General features: G+C 36.0%; 1 protein-coding gene across 15 annotated transcripts in view; it reads right to left on the reverse strand.

The window, feature by feature from the left end:
* SYNE1 (spectrin repeat containing nuclear envelope protein 1) overlaps positions 1-24,098 on the reverse strand; it is a 302,834-nt gene that overhangs the window by 177,105 nt on the left and 101,631 nt on the right. For all 15 annotated transcript variants that reach the window (XM_054197389.1, XM_054197388.1, XM_054197395.1 and 12 more), the window contains 16 exons: positions 22,914-23,081; positions 21,121-21,297; positions 19,677-19,817; positions 18,988-19,148; positions 15,960-16,110; positions 12,415-12,642; positions 11,779-11,877; positions 9,893-10,080; positions 9,659-9,782; positions 8,543-8,709; positions 7,497-7,650; positions 6,577-7,205; positions 5,703-5,882; positions 3,289-3,439; positions 1,482-1,640; positions 549-731 (listed from right to left, as the gene is read on the reverse strand). In XM_054197389.1, the coding sequence (XP_054053364.1) occupies positions 549-731; positions 1,482-1,640; positions 3,289-3,439; positions 5,703-5,882; positions 6,577-7,205; positions 7,497-7,650; positions 8,543-8,709; positions 9,659-9,782; positions 9,893-10,080; positions 11,779-11,877; positions 12,415-12,642; positions 15,960-16,110; positions 18,988-19,148; positions 19,677-19,817; positions 21,121-21,297; positions 22,914-23,081 (3,060 nt within the window). The remainder of the gene's footprint in view (positions 1-548; positions 732-1,481; positions 1,641-3,288; positions 3,440-5,702; positions 5,883-6,576; positions 7,206-7,496; positions 7,651-8,542; positions 8,710-9,658; positions 9,783-9,892; positions 10,081-11,778; positions 11,878-12,414; positions 12,643-15,959; positions 16,111-18,987; positions 19,149-19,676; positions 19,818-21,120; positions 21,298-22,913; positions 23,082-24,098) is intronic.

Below are 24,098 nucleotides of genomic sequence, written 5' to 3' on the forward strand. Positions count from 1 at the left end.
TTAAGCCAATAGAGGCAGAATGCATCCTGAACGCTAGCTAGATTTCTGTAACAGTTTACCACTATCCATAAAAAAGACCTCACCTTACTGAAATTGTTAGAACCTGACATTAAAATTTGCCCTCCAGTTCAGCATATATTTTTTATTGTCTGGAGAATCTACTGTCTTAAGTGAGATTTTAGAAATTACTCTTTTTTTGCTTAACTGCAGCTGAAGTTGTCTAAAATTTCCATCAGTTTCTACTGAAACAGAGTTCAATCCAATGCCATGCTTTTTGAAATTTTTGTGCTTGTAAGAACACATTGTACTGCTAGAGCCAAAATAACTAGGGGGCTTAGATTTAGTAAGAGATGAGCCGTTCTTGTTTCTGTTAGAAGCAAACAGCTTCAAAAAAGGACTGTAATTCTGTCAGCTAGCCATTGAGTTAGCGGTACCACTGCTTGAACAGGGGACACAGTGGTCTACAACAGTACAGCCTTATCTATGTGCCTGATAGCACTTGAGATTTTGGTCCAGAACATTTTTATCACCGATTTATGGGTAAGCACCTGGAAGCCTTTGAGGAGGACCTCCATTCTCTGACTGTCACTCAAGTTGCTGATGCCTTCATTCAGTTGAGAAATGCTCTTATTGCACCATCCATCCATTTCGTCTCCAGTTTTCAGGATGTCATCCCACAGAGACACGCCTACACCCAGACGGTCAATGTTGTCTTCAATTCTTTCAGACACCTTTTAGGAGAGGAGAATGTATCAATACCATTCACAAATTAATTTTAGATTTTTTTATTTTGCAGCCAGTTGTATGACAAGTGCATCAGAAATAATTAGTAAGCCAGGGCAAAATAATTCTCTGAGAGTTAGGTCTAAATCCTTAATTCTAATTTCAATTTAGTTATCCAGATTGTAAAATGAACAAAAATTGTATGTGACTGTTTCTAAAAATGTGTATATTTTTTTACTGGGAAAGAGTTTTATGTTTAAATAAACTTTATCTTCAAAAACAGCTGCATTTATCTTTCTTATGTAATGTAGGAATTTGATAATAAAGAAGTATAAATATTAGCTTTTATATTATGTTTCTGTGCTATAATTTCATCTTTCTCAACATATTCACATCTTCTATGATGTAGCTTAATACAATTTACTGCCTAAGTTATTTAGTCCAATTTACTTGAATAAAATAATACTGGCATACATTAGGTGAGAATCCAATCCAAATTTATTCTCAAAAGTGTGTACTGAGGAAATACATATTAGTAACATTCATACATTATTATAAGACATTGTTTTAAATCTATCAAATGAATGTCACAACTTTTGCATAGAACGGATGCCAAATGCCTATGATTAACCCTTTGAGATATACTTCAAGGTAAACTTTACTAAATAATTGCACTCTAAGATCCTAAGAAAATACTAAAACTGTAACCCTAGCCCGACTTAAAAACTGTATGCCTTGTATAAACACCAGACTCTTACATCTAGCCATTTGTCCACCGTACAGTCCATATCTGTTTTTACCGCAGTGGAGTCACAGTTTTGCACCCTTTTCAGTTCTGCTAACAAATGTTTTCCTTTATTGGTGAAAGTATCCAGGTCTTTTTGTTTATCACTCAGAGCATTCTTGGCAGCTTCATGCTGTGGGCATAAATATTTGCTTGTTTAATGAAGCCTTGAAGAAAGAAAGAAAAATCCAGTTCTCCAGGCACCCATCCCTAGCCCTATGGTATATTATGCATTTGATAATTCTCATTCAGCATACCATTTAATATTTAACCATGCCACAAAATACAGAGCAACTGACATTCTTTTCTCATGAGCATAACCAAATAGTATGATTGTTCTTATAAACAAAGCACACAAGTGGGAATAATAAATTCTCAATTTTCCCCACTTGGTAACCAGCTATTTTTGGGACTGAAGGCAATCTTTTTTTATTATTATTATTTCTATTCTTCAGACTTGACAGGTCTAAAATTGAATAATAAGAACCCATCATTGACTAACTAGTAATTAAATTCTGGAATTACAACAGGGTAAACAGAGGGTGTTGCACACAAAATTTAAAATTGTAAACCCTGTCACTCCTACATACTCTGGAAAACAAAAGTACAGATGTGTTCAGGAAAGAATTAGACAAAATCTGCAGGGCTCCCATGTTTGCAGTTCTAGGCATAGGGAAATTTTTAAAACACTGCCACTGAAGAGGTGACAACATACTGAGAAAGGATCACAGCAAGCATCTCATACTTTTTCTTTAGCGATTATTACAGAGCAGCATTAGAGATAAGTTACTAATCTGGATGCAGTAGGGCCATGTGGCCATGCCTGCTTTGTTATGGTAGGAGCTGTGCAAAGTGTTCATTGCACTCCAACTCCTTCAGGCCTGGATGTGGCCACTGGTGTAGCAGGGAATTCTCCACAGCCCAAGGCTTACATTTAGGAGAGGAATCATATGAAGTTACATGCACTTCTTTGTTAGACTGCTGAGCTCTGTTCTGTCTTTCAGTTCTAGTTAAAATGTCTGTTAAAAAGAGGCCATAAATACATATAGTTTATAATGAGGTTTATACAGATCGGACTGAAGAATTTTTAATGAAGAGCTCAATAGGCTCCCAAATGAAATTACCCTTTGAATGAATGGAAGGAATTTCACTCAGAACTGGTTTTGCTGACAGGCTGATGGATAGCAGAATTTGGAATTTTAGAAATATGATCCAGTGAAATGAGGGGAATGCAGGGATCCAAATTCCTTATCTCTGCTCAGTGGCCAGTATCTAACATTGTACCCCATGGAATAAGTCGTCTTAGGGAAAGAGACAGACATAAGAATTGCACACATCAGAAATGTACACAATTCGTTTTCTTGTGTTGACTTTTATCTATTCAGAAAATTACCCAATATAGAAAAATATTAAAGTATGTTGACTGGAAATATCCTCTCATACTATGATAGGAATATATTCTCAAGGTATTTCGTATAAAGAGCAGGTTACATGCTTTCCATATAAATTAACATAAAAAAAAATAAATTTTGCATTTCTAGGTGTTAAAATGATCAATAGCAGCAATCAAATACACATTAATGGATCTCACCAAAATGCTGAAAGGACTATATTCTTTCTTCATCTAAATTAGTACAAATGAAACCCCAAATATCAGTGTGACAAGATTTGACAGTAAATTCAAGTAACTTTAAACACAGATCAAGGGTACCTTTCAAACGGAAAAATTAATCTAAATTAAAGATCATTTAAATGCCTCAAATGAAAATATATGTAATTACCTTTGATAAAGCTCGCCTGACATCTTCGTGATCCTTCCAAATGGATTTGATCACAGAAGCACTGTCAGCACTGTCTATGACTTTCATTACCGTTGACTTCAAGCTCTGATATTCCTTCATTAGATCAATAAGAATGCAGGACTGTTCCTTTCTGTAATGTGAAAAGGCCGTGTTAGCACCATTTGTTTTCATGTTTCTGAAGGAAAGAGAATGTAACGTAGCAGTTCACCATGGGAAAATCAGGATGCGGTACTAAACATGTTTTGGGCAGCCAAGGAAATACTAATATTTAGGTTTTACAAATCAGTGTGGGTCCATACATCACAAAACATCTCACTGAAGAAACAGTATATCAACCTCCACCTCATATATGTGAAATATCAAAGCAACTGACTTGAGCAAAAGAAAGACTGGAACTGGAATTCAAGCTTCTCACTGCCTAAGTTTAGCACACTGACTGGAAACCACACTATAATGTGGTTCATTTTTTTTAAACTTGTTTCTTTAAAATAGAGTAGCTTTGAGGGTAAAAAGAAGCAGAAGTAGACAAAAGCAATGCAAGATAAGTCTGAATATTTTGTCCTCCAATTGTCAGATGCATGCTTTTGGGTCTAAAATATTACATTCAACTTGTCATTCTACTGAGAATAACAGAATAACCTGCTGCTAAGAACAGGCCTAATATTTTTTTCCCAACCCCTCTCCAGAAAAGCCTATTTCTGCTCAGGAAATGGAGAAAAGAAAAAAAACCACACAACACTATTCTATCCATTTCTGGTATTTATACTGAAGAGAGATAAGGAAGACTAATACTTTGGATATGTTTAGTTGTAAAACATAGTGTGTCAATGAAAGGACTTCGGGAAACATGACACGGTCAAGAAAGAGAGGTAATCGCTTTAGGAGCTGGCTCTTTTCTGAATGCTCCAAAGAGCTCTCCAAAATAATCAGGTTCAGGAGGGTTTAAAATTGTGTCTATATGAGAGAGAAAACAGTTAAAAATATTTAAAATTAAATTAATAATTGAAATAAAAATTAACATTATTTTTATATCAGAAAGGAATCACAAGGTACCTGAATATCTTTCAGTTTTAGGTATAAAGATGGCAACAACTACCCCAGTATGTGAAAACTGGACAACTCATTTACACTCAATAACGCATCTATAAGGCAGGGACAGCTATTTTATGGTTTTCTTCACTACCGGGCTGGTACTGTCTAGCTTCTTGCATATGTATGTAGACATTACCTGGTTTATTATTTTTAAGGATTTCTAGAGGTAAGAAAAATGGGTTGCAGCAACATGCAACATGAAATACAAATTTAGTGGCAGTGCTTCAGAAAAAGGAGCAACAGACATCTTTAAACAAAGCTTTCCTTTTCTTCCACTTAGTTTAGATTTACACATCTCTTAAAAATGTACTAAAACAACAGACTAAATTCAGCTGGAAAAAACCACCAGAAATGCAATTCATGTAGCATATTTTCAAGAGGGAAAATGATACACAGATCTGGTTAAGGGGCAGTATATTTACAAACGTCTGTATGGTGTCAATCAAGAAAACAGAATAACAGCACAGTATATAAACCAAAGGGGGAAAAAATAATTTTTTCAGCACAAATGAAATTTTTTCTTGAATCGTTGTTCCAGTACACCAACCCAGCAGTTACATGGGGATCACCAAATTGCACAAGCCCATTGAAATATTAGCTAGGCTTAGAACTGATTTGCTCCTGCACTTAGACAAAATTTATGTACGTTGAGGATGACATAGTGATGAATTAACCTAGCACTTAACTTCACCATGTAAATTTAAAAAAGAACGTTTGAAAAATTTTTATTTAAAGATGATAAAGAGGCAGCTAACACAAAGAAAGGAATAAAATGAATCTTTCTTTCATTTCTTTAGTTCCTTTTTTATCAGCTTTCATTGATATACAAAACTGTCTTATATCACTGATTATACACTAATGATTGTTATGAACCCAGTCCCTTGAGCAGACAAAAAGACTGAAATGTAAGAATGATTTAGGACCACTGAATATGTTGTCAGAAACACATATCCAATAGAGAAGGAAAATGCATGCTTGGAAGAGAGTATGTGCCAGTTGGAGTGGTAGTGAAATCTCAATGGTGATTTCTTATCTTTCAGGAGAGTAAACAATAAGATGCAACGATATGAGTGGTATATCTCTAAGCACTGTCCTGAGGACCTATCTGTTGCTTTATCAATAGTATCATTACAACTGGTAGAAATATCCTGGTTTATACTGTGTTTTATCTTCTACTCAGTATTTAACATACAAGCCCTGGGATTAACATGGCAAGAGGATATTAAATATAAATAACTGGGTCTCTTTCCCCCACTAAAAGAATCCTCTCCTTTCTCACCTTAAGTCCAAGATCTACTTACTTTTCATGTATAACTTTCTTGGTATCCTCCCACAGAGATTCTAAGCGATTTATCTCTTTGTCGATCTCAGAAGCCAGCGTAATATCTTTTTGAGCTATTTGTTTTGCTTTGTCCATGAGCCACTGGAGTTCATGGTGGTGAGAATTTAATTCTTCATCTAACTGATTAAAGACCCTCAATCTGCAAGTTAAAAGGCAGATTTTAAATTTACATATCTTCACTTTTTTTTGGCAAGAGAAAAGAGGAGAAAGGAAGAATGAAACAGTTGCTGTCAGAGTTATTGTGCATAAAGTTCCCTTTTTCTAACATTTCCTACAATATCTTCAGAAAACAAAGTGTCATCTGGATTTTTTTCTGCTATAACTGGGCTTAGAATGTGGGTTTTTTTCTGATACACAAACAGCTATACAATTATATAGATATACATATACCTTTACCTCACACAGTGACTCTGAAATATACTCAAATATTTAGATTAATATTTTATTATAGTAAGTGTTTTCAATTCCTTCAACACATGTACAGTCTTCAGTTCTGTAAGAGTAGAGATAGTTATGTTATATGGGATTTCAATGACTGTTTGGTGCTTGGATTCATTTGGAAAAAATAAATTTTTCAGACAAAGATTTTCTTGACTGTTCTTTCAATATAAAAAATTAGCGGGACTTGCTAAGTGTTCTGCTCATGTCGTGCCTCCATCCAAACAGCTCGCTCACTTACAAAAGTTTATCAAGTAGATATATGGACTCATATATGCCTGGCAAGGAATAAGGTACCCAGGCAGAAAACTCACGCATGCCTTCAATGCATCATAAAATGTCTAGAGACTGCAAGCAAATGAAGTGCCAATCTCAAGCATTAATATCGTTTTTACCTCTGCTGGAGGGCTTGCAGTGTTGCCTCCTTCACACCCTCCTTGTCAGCCTTTTCCTCAGTATCTTCAATTCTCTTGAGCAGCTGTTCTTTACGTTCCATGAAAGATCTTCGCAAGGCTCCAAGAGCTTCTGCCTCACTCTGTTTGGTTCCCAGCAGGTTTTGAACCGCCTCCAGTTCCAAGCACAGATTATCCACCACAGCCCTGCAGGAGGTCCTCTGCTCAGAAATGCTGTGTTTTAGGTGATACTGGGCCTTAGTAAGGGAACCATCCAAACTGATGGCAACAGATTCCAGCTTGTTAAGATCTTGAATGACACCATTGAGTTCTTTCTCCAGTAATTCAGATTTAGCTTTATCCATATTTCCTGTTTTCTCTACTGTCTGCCTCAGCTGGTGGAGCACTCCTGATGCAGCACCATGGAGCTCCAGGAATACCCGCAGCTGATCCAGAGCCTCTTGTCTTTGGCTAGTTATTTGACTTGCCTCCTGGAAGATCTGAAAGCAATCTTCAGTCTTTCCCTGCAAAGTCTGCTGGTCCTCCGGGCAGCTGAAAGAACACAATTTATCTACGTGTTCCTTCAGACTTTGTAGCTGCTGTTTCTTACTTTCGACTTCCATTGAGTGGTTCTATGGGAAAGAAAGAAAATAGGGCTGGGTTTCTTCTTCCAATCAAAAGCTCAGAAAACATTTTAGTACTAAACTTACAAGCAAAACAAATACTATTGAGGGGTTTTCAGAAAGAACAGTTTGGTGTTACAATTTTGCTTTAAACTGGTCTAATAACAGAAATCGGTAGGTGACTACAACAGCGCAGTGGTTTTCAAACAAATAAATGACCTCATCCTAGTTTTAGATGAATATTTATCTGAATGCACTGTACAATTTCTCTGTCTTTAATATTTACATCCAAAAGTTTACCTTATTGTGAGATGCAGCTACTTGTTGATCAGCTGTGTATATCTCTGAAGTGGCTTGTAGTTCAGCAAGGAACTGCTTAATCCAGTCTGAAAACCTGAGCAGGAGCTCATCAAACTGCCCATGCTCAGCAACAAGAGATTGAAGGAAGTTGATCCTATAGGATGTCAGATGTAAATATGAAAGCACTTGATGTAAATTAATCACTTCCTATAATCAAAACCACAGCTGACTGGACAGCATTAAAATCAATGCCAGGTGGAAGGAAAGAAGGAAACATTAATTTATGGTTCAAATGTGATGGCTGCTGTGTTGATTTCTTAACTGGGGAAAAACATAACACTTGAAAGCACCAGTTTGGTGCTTTCCACTCTTCTATTCATATAAACTATTAGAAATGCCCCAAACAATCAAGGTACGTTCAACTTTTCTGCATGGGGGTAGTCCCAGCAAAGAGAATGGTATTGATGGGAGCTAAACTTCAGTTTTCAGAGATAGCAAATCCGTTTGCCCTGTCATCTGCAACACTGTATGTAAAGTGAAAGTCTCGTGAATTTAGTCAGGGGATGAGTAACTGCATGCTTAACTTCCACTGAAATAAGTGAGGGTCAAGTCTGCTCACAGGGACACAATTCAAAGGAGGAATGTGTCCAGATGAGTACTCAGCACCTAGCAGAACCAAGCTTCTAAACCTTGACCTTAAAAAAGGCCTTGTCATTTACCTTCCTGTTTGCCTTCGAAATTTCTCTACACAATTTTCAACATGAAATGCTATGCAGAAGATCATTATATAGTAAAACAATCATATTGATAAAGCACCTAGAAGACAATGTGATTGACCAGAGTCTATTATTTAAGCTCCTTTACAAATACTAAAATATGTATGTTCATCACCAAAACAATTGAAATCTAAATATATGATAACGTACAGTTTCAAAAAAGGAAGCAGTGTTCCTGAGACTTCCTTAGCCTTCCAGATTCCTCATCTGGATATTGGTTACTCTCATTTCACATGTGAAAAAAGCATTCTGCAGATAAAAGGCACAAACCTTTTATCAACAGTTTGTGGTAAAGCTTTCCACCTCTCATCCAGCTCTTCAAATTTTTCTTTTATTCTTTTCACAGACTGTTCGGAAGCTGTTGGGAATAGTGACTCATTTAACTGTAATAGGCTCTCATAGACTGAAGCATGGGACTCAATATCTGCTCGCAAATCCTGGGAAAACAATGGAATGTACAGCCTTTAGATCAAATATGACATCATATTACGAAAATAACAAAAATAATAAAAAATCAGCTAGGGTTTTCCAGTACATCACTCTGAGACAAGTGAATGAGCACAGTCAAATCCTTGGAGCAACTGAGGTCTATGAGGACAAGCAGGTACTCAAAACCTCTCAGACAGCTGAATTTGCAACTGTAATTTGGTAAGGATTCATCAGAGTATTTTTTTCCCCTTTATGACAAAGCAGCAATCTTTCCACACAGCTCTACTGTATGATGACCGTGGCTAAAATCAAGACTAAGTTTTGCGACATATTTTGTGTGCAATAGAATTGTGAGGAAATATCACAAATCGGCCCAAACAAAAAAACAAACCCCCAAATAATTTCCCTTCTCTTCAGTAATATTTAAAACTGAAATTATGGACTCATTGTCTTCATGGAGGGTGTAAAAAATGCTACTTTTGGCCAACTCCTTCATATTAATCTAAAAACAAATGACAAAAATTCCAAGGAAGGCATGCTTTAGAATAGGATGAAAGTCTTTTGTTTAAAACAAAATAATTGGAAATCAGACTTTCACTGTGAATTCAAAACCTTTGAGCATTTTGTCATCTGAGCAAATTTTCTCACATGCAAAAGAAGGAAAGTTGCATTGTCTAACAAAGGAATTTCTCTGGCAAGCAGACCAATGTCCTTCCTCAATAGATAATAGGATCTACCATTTTCTTGAGCCAGCATATTATATTTGCAAATAACTTTCTTCCTCTCATTTTCTTGTCTCTGATAAATAACAACAGCGATAATGTAAAACTTCTCTAGGACACTTCCAAAGCCCAGAATCAAGTGATTGTCAGACTACCATTGAGCAAGTCCATCCTTTAAAAGACACATAAACAAATGTAGGAAATGTAGGGGGACAATCTTAAGGTTGAAACGTACCTGCAGTGACTGGAGTTCACCTTCCAGTTTAACTCTGTCAGCAGAAACATACTGCTCTGAAGGTCTGGCTGTAGCTTCACACCCCTCCAACCAGGTCTGGAAGGCAGACAGCTCCTTCTCCTGCCTAACAAAATCACAACATAGAGTTACCAACTCAAGTCATCCCCTCAGTCTCACACACTGACTGCAGGAAAGTCTCTGTTTCCATCATGACAAACGTGAGAGTCTACTCACTTCTGCCACTGAACCAGAAGATTCTCTAATAAGGTCTGTTTCTCTTTAGCATTTTCTAGCACCTTTTCGTATTTCTGCTGTAATGCTGTAACCTCGTGAGCAGCTTTTTCTTTGTTGGCCAACTTTCGGGCACAGGCTGAGAGAGACGTCAGAGTGTTGCTCAGTTTTTCCACAGTATGACAAAGGTCCTAATGAACATGCAAAAGAAACAGAAGTCACATACACAAACAACAGAGCTACAGTAACAATGGTGGGAAAAATTCTGTACTTCTACTCGAAGTTTGAAGCAATGCTACATCCACCAGATCATGAAGTCAAGGCAAAGACTGTATTTCACTCAGATCTATCCTAGATACACATGCCCCAAGCATATCAATCAACTAGCTTGTAGTGGGGAAAGACTTTCCTAAGAACAGCGTTAAAGAAAAAACAGACAGCAACAAAAGGGTCAGAACATTTGAATGGGCATGTGACACAGCATGATCATGTAGGACAAAGCTCCAGATTCCCTAGCATCTGTCTAAGAGTTGCTCTAATCTATACATATACAGTAAATACAAGAAGCTCACACAACATGTGTGGACTGCCAGACTTGCAGCCCGTGTCATGACATGGGTGAGGTAGGGAACAGTTACCATGAACTTCTGTCAGCATTGGCAAACACAGAAATGGCATCCGATGTTGACTAGACTTTCCAGTGATGCTGGAAACTTGTTCATATGAAAATGATTGAAATGTAGTACAATCAGTTAGATAAGCACAAAATGAAAGAGATTTGAGACCACTGAAGTTCTAACTCGCAGGTGTGCGGTAATAAAAACTGTAGTAAAGGTTAAAAGTACAGTCATGAAAGAAATCATACATAGGAGGAAATGTGAATTATATAGCAACAAGCTGCTGATGTTTAAACTAAATAACAAAAAATAATTTCATATTAAGGCATTGAATCATCATGATCCCCTAGGCAGGACAAGAGTTTACAATAGTACACTCAGCATATTCATAATGTTTAAAAGCCAATAACAATAACGATTACATATGCTGTCTGAAGAAATTCTCCATATGCAAAATATTTTTCCTCAACAAGGTTCAAGCTTTTTTGAAGCAGACAGGCCAGGTCTTCCTTGCATACAGCCTGTATGCACCTGCATGTACCACTAAGTTCAGAAGAACTGCAAGAACAATATGGCTAAAAGTTTTTAAAATATTTTCTTAGAATAAAAGATAATGATTATTGTGGGAAGAACACATCACAAATTTATAGACACAGATAAAAATGCTACACCAAATTCCCAGATAATTGAGATTTTTTGTAGTTTGAATACCAATCCAATGTCTTTTTTCCATTTGTAATGGATGGAACAAAATGTCAAAACACCCATGGATTTCTGGCATCACAGATAAAAGTTTGTCAGTTGAAACTCTGTCCAGTCTCTGCATTGTCCAAGAAAAACTACTTCCAAGGAGATTTTTTTTAAAAAAATCACAGTTCTATATACCAAGACCCAAGTTTCATGAAAATCTTTGCAAAAAACCTCAAACAGATGTGTTTCTTATCTTCTATTTTTCATAATGTTTTGGATGCATAAAATTAAAAAAAAGTAAGCTGAAGGATTAATTCATACTTTTAGGCTTTTGTTTCTCTAGAGTGGGAAAAAAACTCTCCAAGTCTGCCTGAAATGGTGAGAAGAAACAGCTGAGGAAGCCTGCTTAAGCCTCCTCTGGGGCTGCCCACCCTGACAGGCAGCCCTTGCCTCCCCCTGCCTCAACCCTCATCTGGGTGGTGTCAGGCAGCCCCTGGTCTGGTTATTGGCATTTCTATGAGGAGGTCCGTGTGGCACTATTTCCCTGGACTTGGTGGCAGGAATTGCCGGCCACGTGCTCACCGTGCAATCCTGAAGGGCTGTGTATGTTGCCGCTGCCGAAGAGCACGATGTGAGAGGCTCAGCTAGCTTCGCTTCCAAGTCAGACACCGCCCGCTGCACCTATGAAGAAAAGGCAAACCAGAGAGTCTAAAACTAGCAGGAAATATATAAATGATGCTCTAAATAAATAACATCTTTCAAATATTTAGTGCTAAGAGAATATTATATCCTAAGCTTTTGTAGTGCTGAGCGCCTTTTAAAATTAAAAGATGCTAACTGTGCTCAGCTCCTTGTGACTGAGGTAACAATAATATTTAAGTTATTTTCCTTACGACCGACTAACAACCCAAGATTGAAGCTAAAGTGTTTATATGAAGTATGGATGTGGATTAGTGCAATATCCAGGAGAATCACTTAGGTTTTCTAAAAGACAGAATAATTTGTTAAGTGTGTATATTTTAGTGTCTTCCTGAACCTGGCTTTTAAGTCATTCAAAGCACAAATTTACATATAGAGGTCTTGCAATTACCTTACAAACCTACTCGTACATATTCTAGTCCATCTTATTATAATATACATTTTATATTCAGTTTTGGAAGAATAAAGATTAGTTCTATAAATTGCTGCAAACGGTCCATTAGATTTTGCATTGTCTACCTGTTTAAGATTTTCTTCGTATTTCTGCTGTGCTGAAGCATTCCCTGTGATTGTTCCTTCCAGTCTCTGTGCGTGATCTCTTAACTCTTCCCAATACCTTTTGACCTGAGTCAGCTTGGCTTTAATATGTGCACATTCTCCAGAGGTAACAAACTGGGAAAAAGACTCGGCTTCCTCCTCCAGTTTTGAGATTCCAGTTATTTTACCATCTATTTCTTTATTAATAACCTAAAATGTAAAGGAATAGTAAATAAAGAAGCACAACAGGTTTTTAATTATCAGAATAGTACTTTCTACTTCCTTCTTTTACCTGAGCTACTAATATTCTTCATTAAAAAAGGAAATAAAAGGAGAGTTCATTGACCACTTGAAATAGCTAGTTATAAAAGTCTTTAATATGCTCTGTAAATTCCCTTGTTCTTCTTGAAATTAGCACTGGAAAAGGTTCAAAAAACAGCCTGCCCTAAAAACAGGGCCTATGAAGAGGAATTAGAATTGCCCGAGGTGCATATTTTCAAAAGCAGAAAGATGGTTCATATTTTACCATCTCTTACTTCATAGCAAATTAATACACAATTCTCTTAAAGAGTCAAAATAAATGCAAGATGGAAAAAAGGAAGTGTATAACCAAAAACAATATTAAGGAGCTGAACCCTAACAGCTGATAACTTGTGTTTAATAAGTTTTCAAGCACTTCAAAAATAAAGCATGCTATGATTTGAAAACCAAGAGATTGTTTTCATTTCCTAATTTAAAATTCTACGGTATAATAAAGAATAAATTAAGTTAGATGCTGAGGTAAGGGTGAGCATGCCCTCAGACAGAGGATTAAATAAAGAACCACACTACAGTATAAATAGGAAACCACTAAAGAAGAGTGATAATGGCCTTTGGTACTTTTCACCTGTCTTCTCTATTAATTAGTAAATGCATAAAGACAAACTAGCACTGGCTTTACATTTCCCCAGCTGCATGACAGCAACTGTCTCCTATTTTTTTGCACTTTTATTTTTTTGCAAATTAGAGGCAAACCTGAAAGTTACAACATTTGAGAGAGAAACTTCTGGTGCTTCACATTCAGTGGCTATTTATTCAGTAAGCATCAGTGAACTTGGAAATAAGATTTTTTTTTTCACAACAGAATTCTTTTAATTTCTGCTGATGGAAAAAAAAATTCTGCTTCTCAAAAGCAGTGAAAACCACTCATTGGGAGAGATTTGAAAGACCCAAGAGTGCTCTTTGAAATTGAAAGAGGCAATAGCATTCTCGGATATAAAAATGTTAAGATATGTATGTACATCACATCAACCAATTGAAAATGCACTCCCAAAAGCATAGAAAGTGCCCACCTTCTGCTATAATTGGGATAAAAATATGGTATCTTGCTTGCCGTTATGAAGCTCCGGAGTGGCTTACTGCAACATTCAGAGTCTAGAATTAGCAGGGTGACAGTACAGAAAAAGATGTGGTGCTGTAAGCATTTATAGTGTCTCTTTATGCAATATATTCTGAATTAATTCAGATTATAAAATATCTTTTTTGCATGAGAATATGGCACTGAGGAAAAATACCAGATTTGCAGCTCTGAAGCTGAAATTATCTAACAATGCAGCAGATACAAATGAGGCAGCGCTTTTTTACTCCCACGCTATTCTGTTAAATTCACTCAGTTACATAAAAGAAGGTGGATAATTGAGGGCTTCAAACTCTCACTGAGTCTGCCACCAATGGTAAGTACTTGTGATAACTGTCATTTTGTCCACCAGGAATTTCGGAGAAATGTGTAGGTGAAAATTTGTCTCTGCTGAAGTCATTGGGGTTCTGGAATCAACGTCACCAGAAGTAGAATATCACCACTAGATACGATAGTTACATTCAGCTGACCCCAGGTTTTATATCAGCCAAAGATATGAAGGAACACAGCTTTTTGTGTGTGTGTGTGTGTATTTGCCTCATATTGCAATATTCCTAATGTGTTGTACTAGAAATTACAACTAAGTATGCTGATCACAGTTGTGACACAGGCTAACTCAGCAGGAAACTCCCACCGAAACATAACAAATCCTTCAAACTCAGGCACAAAGCAACGCTGCTGAAGACGACCTCCAGTGATGTCCACGTGCTGGAGGTTAGATGACTCATTTCATGTATCACAGTTCATAAAGCTGCTTTGTTCACTTGAGTTACAGGGATGTACCCTAGACTTTATCTGGACGATTTTCTCTTCTTTATATCTTTTCACTCAGACATTTACAAAAATTACCTACTGGCTATTTTCTTTCTGTCATGATGTTTAAGTGAAGAAGGCTTATGTTGGCATTTTCAAAAACTTGCAATGCAGTGTAAAAATTATTGTTCATCTGCATATATAGCAAGGAATGGCCTTTCTGGGAAATTGGCCTGAATGGACACTAGGGCTTAACTAGGCTCCATTTAGACAGACAAGAGCTGTTGTCACACTGGAATGCAATATTAATATAATTTGATGCATTTCCTGTCTTAAACATTTGAATCGTATCTAGTAACTACTGAAAAGTATGGCTCTATGACAGTGTATGCCAGTGGAATAAATGCATATATAATAGTTCACAAGGAAACTGCTTTTGACTTGCTGTGGCGATGAAGAAGAATTCAAGCCTTGTCATACTCTTCAATGATGAAATCAAGAGATTTTGTTTATTTGGTGTATGTAAAATTGTGATCAAATTAAGAACAGGAAAATCTGTTGATAAACTGTTTCTGCCACATGAAACAAATGCCTTAAGGGATCCTTTGGAAATACTTAGTGTCAATCTGGTACATGACTTCAAGCAGCTGCACACCTTTGCACTCTCTGAAGAGCAAGTAGGGCACAGAAAAAAGGAAATGGCAGTGTGCTCTGCATATTGAAAAACTCTGTCCCCTTACAAACATGTGGTTTCAGAGAAGCTACGCTTTCATTTGTGGGAGGATATGAAATCAGTCCTTGAAATGCAATGCTTGGAGACAATATGCACCTCAGCAATAAGACACTAAACCACTATGTATCTACAGGAATATATACAGATTTTAAGACAGCGTGAACATAATAGCAATAAATGGCATGTAGGTTTGCAAGCTACAAGAGCAATAGTTTATTATTTCAGCATAAAAGATACATAAATCAAGTTATAACTTTACCTTGCAAGATTAAAATCAAGTTCTATATTCACTAGCTGATGTATGTTTTAAAATAAAAAGCTTTATATACCTTGCATTTATGTAGCTATTTTGTACACCAGTTGAGATTACTCAAAAAATAAGAAGAGTATAAATTAAGTAATATTTTTAACCATACACACAAAGGCTCCACATATGTCAACTACACACTCACAGAGAAGGCAGCCTGTAAGAATTTTACCTTAGTTTATGTAAAACTTTACTGCTTGGTATATTTGTGTTCAAAGCGTGCCATCATTACACCACAGTAGTTTTGAAACATGTAAAATGTCTGTTCTCCCATTTGGCCGCTAGCAAAATGACAGATAAACGGACTTTTAATGCTAAATGTAACAAGAACTGATCACCTTGATTTGGCTGATCTGTATGTCCAAAGGAGATGATGATGTTTCCAAAGTTTCCAGTTCTTTTTCTTGTTCAGCTATCCAGATGGACAGAGCTTCAAAATTATTGCCAAAATGATCCCACTTGTTTTTCACCATTTCCATGCTTTTAATACTAAAATTAACCAAATTAATTAGAGAGAATAAACAGTTTAATATAATGTAGCTGCCCATATTCTTGCTAGAATAAAAATGTAACTTATTCAATCTACAGGAGGGTCATTTTAAAAACTCCTGGGTTTAGAGGACCAAGTAAGATGTGCACCTAAATTCAAACTTGGTTCTCCCCTAATCTGCGCCCAAAGTCAAACAATTATATTTGTCGTAGTAGGGACACTGAGCCGTGAAAAAGAGTACAGCTTCATTCATCAACTGTACATCAAGAATCTCACCATAGCAGGATGAGAGAGGAAAAGTAACATAAATATGATTTCTATGAAACAATATGGAATTATAATTATATCACATATCTAAAAATTGAGATAACTGAGAGCATAGAGGCTAGTCATTTACTTGCTAGAACAGAATGACAAAAACCAGTGTATTGTGGATGTATGTATATTCACCAATGCTTGACTGCTTTATTAAACTTTTTTTTTATAACAGCAATCTGCCCATCTTATAGGAAGTTTGTGTTTTCTGAGGCAATGATTTAATATCAAGCCAATGAATCAACAACAGATTATGATTCAAGTACCTCAAAATTAATAGATTCATATTCTTTGAAACATACATTACAGGTAGGCTAAACAGAGACAGATTATGCCCGATTCTTGTATATTTTGGATAGCAAACAAAGCATCCCTTTTTTGGTCGCAAGAAGTCTAAGGCCCTTATAAGGTCTAACAGCAATAACTTCCAATATACAAGTTTCTGCTCCTTTCAAGTCATTGTAAAGAAACCACAACTAACGTAGGCCCTACACACAGCTTGCAAAACACGCATTTTCTATTTCACTGAAAATATTAAAATTTCATCAGAAAAGTTTGAATATTACAAAATTCCAAAATACATTTTCCTTTTAAATATAGCCTTAAAAATCATTCCATGTTAAAAAGTTTTAGTTTTATTTTCTCCCCCCACCCTCACCTCCAGTCATTAAAGGTAGAGGAAGCCTTAAGAAAAGATGCAGTCTAAAAATGTAAAAATTGGCCTTTTTATTTTTTCTTATTAATTTTCAAAATGAAAAAAAAAAATAGCAGTGTCAACAGCCATTTACTGATAAAAGTGCATTCAAATTCAAGTTCTTCGCAGGAAAATAAAGTGCAAAAATATCTCGCTCAAGTCCAGCCCAAGAAAACACAGCTGGAAATGAGAATCAAGGGACCAAATAAGTGCCACAACAGCTGAAAACCCTCTGCCTTTGTATCTGCCTTCCTTCTAGTTGTAAGAAAGTGGCAGACTGTAAAGAATGTAGTCCCAAACACACTGCACATCTACGCATGATCGCCTTGGAAAACATATGTGCTAAGTTTGCTCTGTAGCTGACTATGGAGAGCTGCTCAAACTTTGCTTTCCCTTTCCTGTTCATTGACATAGTACGTACCATATTTATTTGGAATATCTTCACTTTAAATTACTTAGCCAAGATTTTATTGATAATGTGAGTTACAACATAACCCTTACACACTGATTATATGTTCTGTAGATTCACTATAGAGAGTCGGGATGCAGTTTTTTATTATCTGTCATGGTACCAAAGACATTCTGTACAATTCATACATTCAACTAAAACCTATTTCATATCTACATTGAAAGGGGATATAAATGATGGCTTTCATTTAAAAATAGATGACATTATTAAAAAAGTGAATATTCACTGTTGGAAGGATGAATTTCTTGAATTGAAAAATCATACTAATTTTCTCTCTAATAATGGAGAAAACAATGTATAAAGTGAAGTATTCATCAAGATATGGTAGAATTTGACTGCAAATCACTGTAATATTTCACATTGGAGAAAATGGTATGTAAAAAAATTGGACTAGCAATAATCAGAAAGTTACATCTGCTGCAGAGGTTATTTATTCTGTTTCACAACTGTTCTTTTATCCTGGGAAGAAAATGGCACAAAATTAAAGTCAGATTAGCATGACAATCAATGGTGAAGACGGGGAAAAACCCAGTAATGGGAACATTGCCCTTCACTCATATTCAGATGGAGATGGTGGTACCTGCTTAAACTTATACAGCAAATTAGTCTACAGAGTAATTCCAGTAAGACAACATAGAATTGGTACATATATCCATGTACACAATTGATTCTGTATCAGATCTAATATATGCAAAAATACTAATTTCATACACACATATAAATGTATGTGTATATAGATAAAATGAGAATAGCAACAGCTGAAGTTGAAGTTGAGTTACTTGAGTTCAATAACTGAGTTACTTGAGAAAAAGGATGAATTTTTTACAAATACAAAAAGCTACAAATATTTACAGGATTTAACAACATTTTCTTGGAGTTCGAACTTGAAATTTTTAAAGAAAATTTGGCAAATGATGCCTCATTATTTGCAGCAGCAGAAGCAGTTTTTGATATTGCCCATGAAATAAAAACTGGGCATTCAGCTAAGACGAAGGCACTTCTTGACATTCCTGTGGAGAGAGTGGAATACTGAAAACCAAGGTAAATATGGTAAATGTGCTATTCTCATACTTGCACTGAGATTTTTCTTTCTAAAAGTGTCTAGTACCTCAAGAATGAGTTTAATTATCCCTTCTTCGCAAAACTGGGGCTTAAAGATAACCAACAGGTTAAATGTAACTAACAGTGGTTTGATAGACTATGTATTATTAAACAAAGATTTTGTTTATTTGCACACACGCTTTTGACTGATATTTGGTACTGTAACCTGGTTACTATGCCACAGCAAGCTGTAAACAATGGAGCTGATGAGACAACACAAAATGCTGACAAGGTGTTCTAGAAATCTGATACAATCTTATAGTGGAGAATAAATATTAGGACTTGTTAAGAACATACTCTTCTTCAAGAGTAACTTCCACTTTTTTCACTTGTTCTTGGATTGATTTTGCCTGCTGCTGAAGGGACTCCTTGTTCTTTGAACCAAGCTGTATCTCAGAAGAATTCTTCACCAAATTCTCAGCCTGCACAGCCATTGCTGCAGTCTGTTTAGAAAGTTCCTGTAAGGATACAAGACACATTAATACTACTATAAACAGTTTCATATATTTACACAAAAAGTATTTTTCCTCAACCTTTTGTTAGAAAAAGTATCTGTTTCCTATATGTATATTTTGAATGTGTAAATACATAAAAACAACCTCTGAAGAAAGTTATTTTCATGTTGCATTTAAGAAATGTTCATTTGAGCAAACTAGCTTAAATAATGTTTAGCAAGGGAAGCTGTCTGTCCAGAAGTTTTTAACTCAACCAATCAAAATTTATACTATGGAAATGGCATGGCAAGTCCTCAAAATCATTTTACCTTCAATATGTGTGCTTCAGATGCAGATTTTGAGCAATTCTTTACGATCTTCTCATAAAATAACTTTTTACCTCTAAACAGTTTATGCTGTCTCTAATCCATCCAGGCAATTTGCACTGGCATTAACAGGAAACTATGCAAAGATTGAAGGCAATATGCTCATTACATGTTAACAAACAAGGCAGAAAGATATCTCAGTTCCTGTATTTCACACAGCAAGTACCTTTGTTTGATCCAGTTCTGAGGAGAGGCTCTCTAAACTGCTAAAGTTTAAGATACGTTCAAGTGCAGAGCTTGCTTGATTGAGATATTTTACTACTGTTTCTTTGTCTCTTTCAAACTGCTCCCATTTATTTATTGTGACCTACAAAAACAGACAAACAAACCAACGCAAAACAGGAACACAAAGACAAAAAGATTAAAGGGGAGAAAAAAAGAACTTCATTGTTACTGAAGAAGATAAAAAGAGAAAGACCTGATATAAAATAAAACAATTTCTCCTGAAATGCCACCTACTCCACAGTCGAAACTGTTCTGAAGCCAATAAAAGATAAACTTTCCCTTGAATTTTCACTGATTCATACTGTGCTGATGCAAAAAAGCCCTGTTCTCTAAGGTGCCAGCAATATTTAAATCTTATATTTGAATGTCCTATAAGAAGTCTGAATTAATAAATGCAGATTCTTAGGCATATGGTGACAGGTAGTCACCAATACTTAAAAGGATTTTCAAGTTTTCTAATGAAATAAATTACAGTAAAATGGTAGAAGAAAATTCCTACTCGTAGGAAACACACATATGAATCTATTTGTTCTTTTCTGATAATGTAAAATTTTGATGAACATAGAGCATTTAATTATCAGTCACAAGAATTACGACAGTATAAAGAAATATTCTATTGATTCTGAAGTAAAGCAAGGCCTCAGTTAAGATTTTATATATGGGATTCCTTAGATAAAAATTGGTTTCAAGAATAAAGTCTTACATTAAGAAGTTACTTGAACTCTATCAATCGTGTTTTTCACCTTGTGTTTTATCATGAGAAATAGTTTTGATGACTTTAACATTTGTGTGAAATAGTGGATAGCTGGATTACCATTCTACTTAAAGAAATGTAAAGGGCAACTCGGATACAGGTGCAAGAATCTCTAAATTCTAATCCCAGTTCAGTCAATGATTAATTTTAAAACCTGGTGCAATCCATTTGTTTTCTCTGGGATTTTTTTTCTTCCTTCTTTAAATTTAGGATGAAAGCATGTATTTCACATAGTACTTGTGAGGATTATATTTGCATAACATGAGGTGTTATTAATCTAATATCCAGCCTAAAGGCTCTCAATTAAAGGGCAATGTCATCTTTAGTAACCAGGGGAGGCAGTCCATCTAAAAATTAATTTACAGATAAGTTATTTAAATAATTTATTATGACTGAATAGTCAGGACTTTTAAGCACTTCCAAACAAAATATTGTTTCTTTATTGATGAAGAGGTATCCAGCAGCTTCAAGAAGTTTTCATAGAGGTACTGATTGTGAAAAGCCCGAGGACCAAGATTCAGAGAGGTGAGAAAGTGAGCTCAGATTTTTTAAATTCAAAAAATTGGGGGTTTACCAAGTTAAAAAAGAAGAAGAAAGCACAGGTTTTTATATCTACTTGTAAAGGGCCCACCTGCAGTTGCTCTTCACGTTTCTCCATAGTCTGCTGCATGTTCTCCAACGTTCCTTCCAACTTTTGCAAATCCTCTTGCATTGTGCTAGGCAGTCCACCTTCAACCTGCAACTGTTTAGCTTGGGAAATCTGCTGTTGCACATCTTGCCTTTTTGCACGGAGTCTCCTTGTCCTTTGCTAAAAGGATTCATCCAACAGGAATGATTAGACTTTTTAGCTCCTTTGTGAAACTGGTACAATGAAACCACTTTCTGCTTTTGCATGGGGAAGCAATGAGAATAATAGACAAAGGGATAAATTGTGGCCAGTATTCTTGAGAGTCTCATATACTCATCAAGTATACGCCGTGAGTTCCAAAATGCGTATACAGCTTTTGTGGCCTACAAATGGGAGAGAGAGTGTGACAGTATGGACATTTATCCAAAGCAATATTTTAGAAAGCAGAAGCCACAACAATTGAGCAACTGCAGCAGTAGCCACAGGTGCCTGTATTCCTTATGACTGCCTGGAAGCATCCACATCTGTTCTGCATCCTTTGAGGCACAGGTTAGAGCCTCAGATTGATCAAAGCAATTTATCAGCCTTCATTAGAGAGCAGCAGGGGGATGGCCAAGTCGCATAACTTTCTTTAATGTGTTTTGCTTTGTAGCACTATCAGAAACTCCCCTGTCCTTTCCTAAGATGCCTGACCCATTGCCACTCTTTCCAGGCAAGTTCACGGTTCCCTGCTCAATTCTGCTCTGGGTACCTTCAGCTCTTTGTCAATGTCTGTTTTTACCTTAAAAGACTCCATATCAAAAGAAGGAGGAGAGTCTGAGAACTCAAGGAGAAGTTAACTGTTCCTACTCCCTATCGTATGATGGATAAGGAATGTAGAGTATTGAAAGAAGAAATATGAACCTTAACACATACAATAGGTTTTACAAACACCAAAGAGTTTAGATAAGACAGAGGTAAGACATAGTACTGCCTGGTCAGACAATAAGACATGCTCAACCTTACAGAAATAGATGTTAATATAAAATGCTTATATAATGCCCAAGCACTGACAGTAAATTATTCTTTTTCTTATTAATTATTATTAAATTATTCTTATTTTCTTATTTTATATGCTTTGAGCAGGGCTCGAAATTAATTTCCCATATTTGGCCTTAAAACCCATGACTCTTGCTGTATGCAACCCATATGATTTATTATTACTGTAGGCTGCAGATGTTTTGATCTATTATCAGTGCTCAAAAAGCTTCCTGTTCTACTCCTACAGACTGGAGGCAAATCTGTCAGTGCAGTAGCTACCTAGAGGAGGACATGAGGCTAGAGGTATACCTCCTCTCCAGCACTCCACCAACATGAGTTGGTGCCACAACAAAGCTGATGAAGTTGAGAAATTTCCAAAACTAGGATCAAGCCATATTTACCATGGTCAAATCTGACACGCAAACTTCAAAAAGGTAAAAAGAGAGAGACTACATATTTGCAGAGTAGAGTTACCCAAAATTCCAGGGAAACGAAGACTGTTTTTCAGGTGTTCTGTGCCCAAAAAACCCATGTGAAATAAAAGGATATTCAATAAAAGTTGAAAACAATCTCATCTTTGGGCATTAACATTTTAAAAATACTGAGTACTATTTTCATTATAAGAAATCAATACTAGGCCATATGAGACCATTTCCTTTATAACTCTTTCACGTTTAAATATAAAGAGTTATGCTAATGGACATAAGAAAAATTAGTAATTACATACACTCTACTGTAAAAAAAATACTTAATATGCACATGAATAATTGCCCTACCTGATGATGAAGTAGTAGTTGCTGAGCTTGTAATAAACTTTCTGTATCCAGGATCTTTTCAGCCTCTGCTTGGGCTTCTTTAGAGTTGTTGATTAACTCTTCTATTGCACTTTTAACTTCTTCTTTGTACTGGACACAGTCTCCAACAGTACCTAAAGTCTTTTCAACCTACAATTACGGATAATTTTAAGTATTTCATGTTGAAATGTGCATCTATATTTTAAGGGCACATTTATATTTGGAATATTTTTTTCAAAAAAATATAGCAAATTGTCTAAATTCAAACCATTTTTGTCTCCAGCATTCTTAACAGACACCTTTAACTCTACATTGAAAGAGTGACTGTAGACTTAAATGTCACCAAGGAGACCTTTGTCTTGTTTAGATGCACTCCCTATTATATTGTCATATGGTAAATAGCTGTCTGTGACAGCCCCTTATAGGTGAAACTTAGAAAATATATGCTGTCCTCACCCTTGCAAGCTGACCCAGACTCTGAAATACCCGCGCTACTCAGCTCACAAAAAATCCTTTTGCCTTTTGGGTCTTCTAGAGCAATGCCCTGGTGAATCACAAATGTATTAAAATGCCCCGTTACCCTGGTTTTATGGACCGTGATAAGCATGTGGTGCAATACGCAGTCTCGGTTTGCAGAATTTTGTAAAGAAAATGATATATCCATTCAACATATCATAAAGTTCTTTCTTCTTTGCACGATGTGGCTAACTACTTGTACCTGATTCTCAGTACAGGCTCTGTTCCTCAGACAGTTCCTATGTTTTAAGGTTTTAATCATAAAGAATTCTAGAACTAAGAAACTCCTTTCTTTTCTTCCCCTCCTTTCTTTCTTCCCAGTGCATATTCACTTTGAAGGGTCATTCAGATTCAAGCTATTCTCTTTCCTGTTATATAAATGTTTAGTCTTTACTATCCAAAAAACATTTGGATACTGAGTATCAGTCCTTGTCTAAACAGTCTCATCCATCTGATTAACAAGCTGTAAATTTAGCTGTAAAGAGTATTCGGACTGTTAAGAATCAGCAGTCTCTTAACTATAGAATAAATTGCCATTTAGATTATGCTTTTAGATTCAGAACAAGTTTAGATTCTAGTTCTTATTTTCTTTTTTACCCTTCATGAACTTGTGCTCCCCTTAGTTCTGACTTTTGGAGAAAACAACACGAA

The sequence above is a fragment of the Rissa tridactyla genome, chromosome 3 (assembly GCF_028500815.1).
Source record: "Rissa tridactyla isolate bRisTri1 chromosome 3, bRisTri1.patW.cur.20221130, whole genome shotgun sequence".
NCBI classification, from domain to species: domain Eukaryota; kingdom Metazoa; phylum Chordata; class Aves; order Charadriiformes; family Laridae; genus Rissa; species Rissa tridactyla.